The sequence below is a fragment of the Rattus norvegicus genome, chromosome 3 (genome assembly GCF_036323735.1).
Source record: "Rattus norvegicus strain BN/NHsdMcwi chromosome 3, GRCr8, whole genome shotgun sequence".
Classification (NCBI taxonomy): Eukaryota; Metazoa; Chordata; class Mammalia; order Rodentia; family Muridae; genus Rattus; species Rattus norvegicus.
The window spans coordinates 174,102,022-174,111,475 of NC_086021.1; the positions used below are offsets into that span (position 1 = coordinate 174,102,022).

The 9,454-nt window shown below is 52.1% G+C and overlaps 1 protein-coding gene across 1 annotated transcript; it reads left to right on the forward strand.

Annotated features, from left to right (window-relative positions):
- Window positions 1–1,452: 1,452 nt before the first annotated feature.
- Mmp9 (matrix metallopeptidase 9) lies at window positions 1,453–9,413 on the forward strand. Its single transcript, NM_031055.2, has 13 exons — window positions 1,453–1,593; window positions 2,035–2,267; window positions 2,499–2,647; window positions 3,046–3,174; window positions 3,284–3,457; window positions 3,632–3,805; window positions 4,168–4,344; window positions 4,476–4,631; window positions 5,421–5,706; window positions 5,821–5,960; window positions 6,211–6,361; window positions 6,464–6,567; window positions 8,443–9,413. The coding sequence occupies exons 1-13, from the start codon at window positions 1,453–1,455 to the stop codon at window positions 8,553–8,555; spliced, it is 2,127 nt and encodes a 708-aa protein (NP_112317.2). The 3' UTR covers window positions 8,556–9,413.
- Window positions 9,414–9,454: the final 41 nt, after the last annotated feature.

Sequence of the window (9,454 nt, forward strand, 5' to 3'; positions counted from 1 at the left end):
TACTCACATACTTACACAGACACAGACACACACACACACACTCTCTCTCTCTCTCTCTCTCACAGACTCATACGTCCCTTTAGGAGATAGGATAGAGAGAGCACATCATAATGCTCAACACAATAAATCATAAAAAGTGAATTATCACTGTGGCTTGAAGGCGAAATGCTTTGCCCAAGGTGACAAAGTTGGGAAATGGTGAGGTTGGGAAATGGTGGACCCAGGACTGCAATTCAGTGCTGAAGACCATTGTCAGAAGCATATAAGAGAAGCCGGGGAGCACGTCCAGCCTCCCCGCCCGTCTCACAGGTCTGTACATTAGGAAGCATACGACAGTCTGAACACAGGAGGCTCAATCAGAACAGCTTACTGAAGGCACATTAAGACCCTGCTTCACTGTGGTGGCAGGCTGGGAAGAGGGAAGGCACGGAGGCTGCTGGCCTTCGACAAGACTTTGGAAAAAGCTTTCCTGATTGGAGCAGGGCTGGAGGAGGGGAAGGGTCCATAAAGAATTCATAGCTCGGGAGAAGAAGGTGTATGTCCCATCCAGGTCACCCCGAGGCTTAGAGCCAAGACCCCAGTCTAGTTTCCAGTCACAAACCTGACACCATCAACTGAGGTCTCGTGAACACGGTGGCTGAAAGCATTTCTGTGTTTCCTGAGTCTCATTTTATCCTCAGATCAACATGGGGACAAAGGCTTGAGGGACAAAGGCTTGAGGGACAAGGGTCTGTCTTTTGTTCTTTAAACAGAAGAGGAACGATGTTAGCCAGCCTGAGAAGGATGAAGCTTCTGCCTGCTTCCACATGCCCCTGAGGCTTCCCCAAGGAGTCAGCCTGCTGGGGTTAGGGGGTTGCCCCGTGGAATTCCCCCAAATCCTGCTTCAAAGAGCCTGCTCCCAGAGGGCAGGAGAGGAAGCTGAGTCAAAGACACTAACAGGGGGTGGGAATGAGAGGATAGAACCTACAGTGTGGGGAGGGGCTCCAGGCTGCCCTCTGGTCAGGGAGAGGGGTATCTCAGAAGCCCAAGGAAGAGTGGTCTTGGGCTTCAGGTCTTCCAGTCCTATACAAGGCTGACCACTCAGGGCCTTCAGACCTAGGACTAGATGGCCCCTCCACCATGCGTACCCTCCTTCCTTTTCCCACAGATTCTGCAGTTTGCAAAAACTCAACCACTTCCCTGAGTGCTGTGGTTTCCTGTGGGTCTGGGGTCCTGCCTGACTTGGCAGTGGGGGACTGTGGGCAGGGCATAAAGGAGTGGGTAGTGTAAGCACTTTCTTTGGGCTGCCCAACACACACACACACACACACACACACACACACACACACACACACACACACACACCCTGAGTCAGCGTAAGCCTGGAGGGAGGGGCGGGGACACTGATTCAGTTTTCGTGCCTCTTTAAAACCTCCGCAAATTCTGCTTCACCCAGAAGCTTCGGTTCTCACCATGAACCCCTGGCAGCCCCTGCTCCTGGTGCTCCTGGCTCTAGGCTACAGCTTTGCTGCCCCTCACCAGCGCCAGCCGACTTATGTGGTCTTCCCCCGAGACCTGAAAACCTCCAACCTCACGGACACACAGCTGGCAGAGGTAGACAGATGGCTCAGTGAAAGTTGGGAAGGGCTGGCCAGGAAGATGTCCACTATCCCAAGGAAGGGGGCCTCAAGTGCTTTCTGGATTTGGGAGTGATGGGCATGTCTAGAGAAAAAGAGGTGCCAGGGTTAGGCAGCAGGGGTAGGTGGTCTGGAGGCTCTGGGCAGATTGGGGTTTACTGGAGGGATGGAATGGGGAGGGCTTCGAAGGGCTGTGACATAGGCCGAGGTTGGCAGTGAACAGTTAAATTGTGGGGGGCTGTGTGGTAGGCATGGCTTATGTCATCTGAAGTGGGGAGGAGTGATGCGATCCTCGGATAGGGGAATTCTAGCTGTGCAGGAAGAACTGGTGTCCTGGGCTTAGAGTCCCTAAGTGTGTGTTCCCAGAAGGGAAGGTGCCAGAACTCTGAGATATCTTTGCCCCTTTCTCCACCCACAGGATTACCTGTACCGCTATGGTTACACTCGGGCAGCCCAGATGATGGGAGAGAAGCAGTCCCTGCGGCCCGCTTTGCTGATGCTTCAGAAGCAGCTGTCCCTGCCCCAGACTGGTGAGCTGGACAGCGAGACACTAAAGGCCATTCGTTCACCGCGCTGTGGTGTCCCAGACGTGGGCAAATTCCAAACCTTCGAAGGCGACCTCAAGTGGCACCATCATAACATCACCTATTGGTGAGATGCTGGGCTAGAAGCAGGTGCCCGGGTGGGACTAGAGGTCAGTTTGCACGTCCTCTTGGCTGAGCACAAGGAATGCTTAGCAATACAAGTTCCGAGAGGCTGGAGCCCTGGGTCTTTTGAAGACCGAGCGGATCCATTCGGTGTAGCTGTTGCCCCGCCCACTTCCATTTGTGATTCCTGCATGCCCCCCGCCCCCACCCCCCAACGCCGGCTTTTCACCTCCAGGATCCAAAGCTACACCGAAGACTTGCCGCGAGACGTGATCGATGACTCCTTCGCGCGCGCCTTCGCGGTGTGGAGCGCGGTGACACCGCTCACCTTCACCCGCGTGTACGGGCTCGAAGCAGACATTGTCATCCAGTTTGGTGTCGCGGGTGAGAATTCCTGGGGTGGGCAGGCCATGGGACGGATGACCACGGATAGAAGAGAAGGGACAGCAGATCCTTCCACTCTTCTTTTTTCTTTCTTTCTTTCTTTTTTTTTTTTTTCGGAACTGGGGATCGAACCCAGGGCCTTGCGGTTGCTAGGCAAGCGCTCTACCACTGAGCTAAATCCCCAACCCAGATCCTTCCACTTTTATGCCAGCCCCACAACCCCTAGTCGTCGCCCCCACAAATGGCCCCCTCCCCCTCCAGCAGGGTTGGAGCCGCAGTCACCTCCTTTTAAGACCTGGGGCGCTGCTGGGGGGGGGTACTGTCGCCTTTAGTCTCTAGCCCTTAAAGAGAGCAAAATGTTGTTGACTGATTCCCTCCCTCTCCGACCGCCTCTGCAGAGCACGGGGACGGGTATCCCTTCGACGGCAAGGATGGTCTACTGGCACACGCCTTTCCCCCTGGCCCCGGCATTCAGGGAGATGCCCACTTCGACGACGACGAGTTGTGGTCGCTGGGCAAAGGCGCCGGTGAGATCCAGTATCCGCCCCCACGCCCCGATCCCCGAACCCTGTCCCAATTCCCTTCTCTTACACTGGCCTGTGGCCAGCCGCCCTTACTCTAGCCTCCTTTCTACAGTGGTCCCCACTTACTTTGGAAACGCAAATGGTGCCCCATGTCACTTTCCCTTCACCTTCGAGGGACGCTCCTATTTGTCCTGCACCACGGATGGCCGCAACGACGGCAAGCCTTGGTGTGGCACGACAGCTGACTACGACACAGACAGAAAATATGGTTTCTGCCCCAGTGAGAGTGAGTATGCACTGGGGGTAGAGAGCGGGGCGCGTCCAGAATCTTCGTTTCCAATCCCTCTGTGCCATTAATGGTATGGTCAGGCTACTCTCCCTATCGCTGGGTCCAGTCTCCTCTGTGAAATGAGAAACGTGCCTGGGGCCAGGCTTGGGAGTAATAATTGGGTCTCCTCAGATCTCTACACGGAGCATGGCAACGGAGACGGCAAACCCTGCGTATTTCCATTCATCTTCGAGGGCCACTCCTACTCTGCCTGCACCACTAAAGGTCGCTCGGATGGTTATCGCTGGTGCGCCACCACCGCCAACTATGACCAGGATAAGCTGTATGGCTTCTGTCCTACTCGAGGTACCTTTGCCCCGCCTACCAGGGTCAGCCCGACTCTACCCTCCAGCATTTGGTCTCCAAAGGAGGCTTTTCTATCCATTCATTTCCATTCTCTACTTACCATCCACCATCTGCCTCCACATCTCCGTTCCTTGACTCCCAATTGGGCAGCCTTTTTTTGTTTGCACTTAAGTCTCCAAGCCTTGGTCTCCAATCCTAGGCTCTGCTCATTAGTACTTCCGGGCCTCTGCAGTGCTCCACCCCGTAGGCTTAAAAAAAAAAAATAGGTCATCGAGTTTCTCTAATCCCGTTTAGTTTGGCCCCACCCCAGCACCATATTCCATTCACCCACCTGGCTCACTTATGATTCTTGGTCTCTCCAGCCGACGTCACTGTAACTGGGGGCAACTCGGCAGGAGAGATGTGCGTCTTCCCCTTCGTCTTCCTGGGCAAGCAGTACTCTACCTGTACCGGCGAGGGCCGCAGTGATGGGCGCCTCTGGTGCGCGACGACGTCGAACTTCGACGCTGACAAGAAGTGGGGTTTCTGTCCAGACCAAGGTGGGCGGGGTTCTGAGGCTCCTGGAGTGGGGTCCGAGTCACCTCCAGGCAGTCAGTCGGCAGTCGTGGTGGAGCAGCCAAGGCTGGGGCCTTGGGCTGATGTCTACGTTTCAGCTCCTTCTATCTTTCAGGGTACAGCCTGTTTCTGGTGGCAGCGCACGAGTTCGGCCATGCGCTGGGCTTAGATCATTCTTCAGTGCCGGAAGCGCTCATGTACCCCATGTATCACTACCACGAGGACTCCCCTCTGCATGAAGACGACATAAAAGGCATCCAGCATCTGTATGGTGAGGCTGGGGGACAGATGGCAGAGCAGAGGAGAGGGTGTGGCTCAGCTGTAGGAAGGGGGAGGGGAGAAATGGAACCTCGGAATCTATCTGGGTCAGGGCCTAGCAACTGCTTGGAGATGGCCCTCTAGGCCAGGGTTCAGAAGCCAGCCCAGGGCTGGGTGTGTAGCTTAGTGTTAGAGACATACTAAGTGCTGCAAAGCAGACACGAGGCCCTGGGTTTGATGCTCACCAAGAAGGGTCAGCCAAGCCACTTCATAGGGATTTGTATGGGTGTTTCGCCTGAATATGTGTACCGTGTATATGCAATGTCAGCAGAGGCCAGAAGAGGGCGTTAGATCGCTTACGTTAGAAAACTGGAGAACAAATTGCTGTGAGCGGATGGGTGTTGGGAAATGAACCCAGGTCCTCTGGAAGAGCAGCCAGTGGTCTTAACCATTGAGCCACATCTTCAGCCCCCAAGCTTTTAAAGGCATAGCCAGCCAGGCACGGTTGCACTTACGAAGCAGAGGCAGCTCCCAGCACTGTTTGACATGGTGGTGACCCAAAAGACTCTCTTCCTGCCTGACTTGGGGAAGGGAGGGAGATTCTGTCCGTTCTGTTCTGAGAACTCAGTCCATATCTTCACAGAGCTCAGTTCTGGATACTTAGGCTTGGTGTATGAGAAGAGGTTTGCTTGTAGCCTCTAGCTTCAATGGAAGCCTGAAGGCACCATTGCTGGGTGTGGTAGTAGGCTGGGGCTACAGAGAAATGGCGACTAGAGTGTCTTACCTAGTGTCTTGTTTTTAGGTCGTGGCTCTAAACCTGACCCAAGGCCTCCAGCCACCACCGCAGCTGAACCACAGCCGACAGCTCCTCCCACTATGTGTCCCACTGCACCTCCCATGGCCTATCCCACAGGGGGCCCCACAGTCGCCCCTACAGGCGCCCCCTCACCTGGCCCCACAGGTCCCCCTACTGCTGGTCCTTCTGAGGCCCCTACAGAGTCTTCGACTCCAGTAGACAATCCTTGCAATGTGGATGTTTTTGATGCCATTGCTGATATCCAGGGCGCTCTGCATTTCTTCAAGGACGGGTGAGCAGGAAGGGTGTGTGGGTGAGAGATGGGGCTTGGAGAGGAATCTCTTTGCATCTTCCACCAACTTCCTAGGGCCAAGATTCAGGGCCATTATATTTTCTTTCTTCTCAGTCGGTATTGGAAGTTCTCGAATCACGGAGGAAGCCAATTGCAGGGCCCCTTTCTTATTGCCCGCACGTGGCCAGCTTTGCCTGCAAAGTTGAACTCAGCCTTTGAGGATCCGCAGTCCAAGAAGATTTTCTTCTTCTCTGGTTAGTGCGAGCGTTTCTAGCTCATCTATTTCTCCGAACTCATCAGCTTAGGACAGAGACCTAGTTTAACTGCGACTGCAAAAGTGCGCCCCCGCCTGGCTGATGCGATTTGACATCGGGGGAGGGGGTTGAATTTCAGTGCCCTTGAGTAGCTCTGATACTTGGTCTCTGGCTTATCCCTCCTAACTCTCAAAGAGACTGTGCCCCCACCTTTGTGTCCACTGACCAATATGACCCTTCTCTTTCGTAGGGCGCAAAATGTGGGTGTACACAGGCCAGTCGGTGCTGGGCCCCAGGAGTCTGGATAAGTTGGGTCTAGGCTCAGAGGTAACCCTGGTCACCGGACTTCTCCCGCGTCGTGGAGGGAAGGCTCTGCTGATCAGCCGGGAACGTATCTGGAAGTAAGCACCGCGGCCACCAGTAGGAGGAGCCCTAGCGCCACTCGCCCGCAGCCCTGGGGTGGGGAGCGAGAGGGACTCATACATTTGTTCACCTTCGTGCAGATTCGACTTGAAGTCTCAGAAGGTGGATCCCCAGAGCGTTACTCGCTTGGATAACGAGTTCTCTGGCGTGCCCTGGAACTCACACAACGTCTTTCACTACCAAGGTGAGGATTGCTGAGGCTGGCTGGGGAGGGTCCCTTCATGAGAAGCCTCCCACACTGGACTCCCTCCCTTAGCGACTGTTTAGTTTCTTAGCAGGAGAGAGCAAGACCTTGGAGATTCAAGGAAATGTTCCAGATAAGAGCCCTGTAGAGAGCACCCCAAGTTCACACAGCCGGATCTAAGTCCCAGATTACTTGCATATCTTTCTCTCCAGCAGAGAACACAGCTCTCTAGAAGGCTCATTCCTTGATTAGTAAACAGTAGGCAATATAATGTGCAGGACTGCCACTAGGGATACATGGAGAGGCAAGGAAGTGCTGGCTGTCTTCGGGCAAGTCACTGCCTCTCTTGGGGCCTCGGTTTCCCCATCTGTAGAATAGAGATATCATCTGGAGTCCTGTTAGGCTGATTCTAAGGCTCAACCGTCCCAAATCTATTATTTTTCAGTCATTTCCTTTATACCCTTCCCTCCAGCCATACTAGGTATCCGATAACCTTTAAGATATTCTCCAAGCCTGGGGAGAGATAAGGAATGGAGGGCAATAGTTCTGACAGTGATCCTAAACTACTACTAACGTAGAAGAAACTCACTTGGCCCCGTCTGTATGTCCAAGTTCTTCTCTCCTCCCCATATTCTCTCTTCTCCGCCTTGGATGGCTGCTCTTTGAACAGACAGATCAAGGCCTTTGGGTCAGTCGTTCCCCCAGACCCACCTACCTAAACTGTCACCTGGCTGCCTCTCTCTCATCCTTCAGGTTCACTGCTAAGGTTACCATTTCAGAGAGCCTCTTCCTGACCCTCGTTATTTATTTAGTTCTTTTTATTTCTTCCTACATCTGGAGATGTCTGTATTTTTTTTTTTTTACTGTATTTCCTCAGTACTTGGTACATAGCTGGTGCTCAGTAATCATTTGTTGAATGAATGGATGAGTTTGTCCAATGAATGTAATTGGATAAATTGATCTGAGCTTTATTTTTTTTACACTTGATCTTAGCCAAAAGGCCGAGAAGTGATGAGCTTTTTTTTTAAAAAAAAGATTTATTTATTTATTTATTTATTTATTTATTTATTTATTTATTTATTATATATAAGTACACTGTAGCTGTCTTCAGACACACCAGAAAAGGGTATCAGACCTCATTACAGATGGTTGTGAGCCACCATGTGGTTGCTGGGAATTGAACTCAGGACCTCTGGAAGAGCAGTCAGTGCTCTTAACCACCAGGCCATCTCTCCTGCCCTAATCTGAGCTTTAAAATAGTAACCATTCGCTAATCTTCTGATCAGTTCACAACCTGTATGTGGAACACCTATTCCCTGGGTTTGCCAGTTCTTTGGTTATCAAGGTCTGTGCCCTCCGGCATCTCACGGCAGGCAGAAGAGATGGAAGGAAGTATCAAGTAAAAACCATAGAAAGTTAGAGAAAAGCCAGGAGGAAGTGAGTCTTAGGGTTCAATTGCTGTGAGGAGATGCCGTGACCATGGCAACTTAAGAGTTAATGTTTAAGGGAGAACATTTAATTGGGGCTGGCTTACAGAGGCTCGGTCCATTATCATCATGGTGAGGAACATGGTGGCTCACAGGCAAACATGGTGCTGGAGAGGTAGGTGAGAGTTCTACCTCAGCAGCAGGCAGCAGGATGGGACAGACACCCTGGGCTTGGCTTGAACATCTGAAATCTCAAAGCCTGCCTCCAGGGACACGGGTCCTCCAGTAAGGCCATACCCCCTTCCTCCTTCTAAGTGCCACTCCCTATGAGACTGTGGGGTCCATTTTCACTCAGACCACCACAGGGTGCTTGTAAAGATCTTGTTCCTTTCATCTGTGATAACGGAGCAGAAGAGTCAGTTTTCTTGTGTCTTCTTGTTTCCTGTAGACAAGGCCTATTTCTGCCATGACAAATACTTCTGGCGTGTGAGTTTCCACAACCGGGTGAACCAGGTGGACCACGTGGCCTACGTGACCTATGACCTCCTGCAGTGCCCTTGAACTAAGGCTCCTCTTTTGCTTCAGCGGTGCAGCGCAAGCCTCTAGAGACCACCCCTGAGGGGGAGGAGCTAGTTTGCCGGATACAAACTGGTGATCTCTTCTAGAGACTAGGAAGGAGTGGAGGCGGGCAGGGCCCTCTCTGCACGCTGTCCTTTCTTGTTGGACTGTTTCTAATAAACACGGATCCCCCAACCTTTACCAGCTACTCGAACCAATCAGCTTGTCTGTAGTTGTATACACATCCAAGCCTGTGGTTGGTCAGAAGACAACTTTGTAGGGTCGGTTCTGACCTTTTGTTTTTATGGGGCATCTGGGGATTGAACTCAGCTGGCTTTTGTGACAAGTACTTCACCCGCTGCACCACCTTACCGGCCCTTTTATTTATTATGTATGTGGTCATGTTCACACACATGTATTTAACCTATAGAATGCTTACTGTGCGTCGGGCGCTGCTCCAACTGCTGTATAAATATTAAGGTATTCAGTTACTCCTACTGGAAGGTATTATGTAACCATTTCTCTCTTACATCGGAGGACACCACCGAGCTATCCACTCATCAAACATTTATTGTGAGCATCCCTAGGGAGCCAGGCTCTCTACTGGGCATTAGGGACAGAGGAATTTATTGGATGTTGGTTCTTCCTTCAAGAATCGCTCAGGGATTCTCAGTGTCCTCAAAACATGCTGAAACCGGACCCCAGACTCCACTCTGGAGAATCCAACCCACTCACAGGGGAAACAGCCCGTTTAAAGTGCATGTGTGCTAGAGAGGTAGGGTAGCCGAGATGATCCCTCAGTTGGAAGGATAACCAAGTATCTTCCTCGGACACTCTTTTTTAAATAAATGAATAAATGAATATTTGTTTATTTGTGTGTGTGTGTGTGTGTGTGTGTTTGT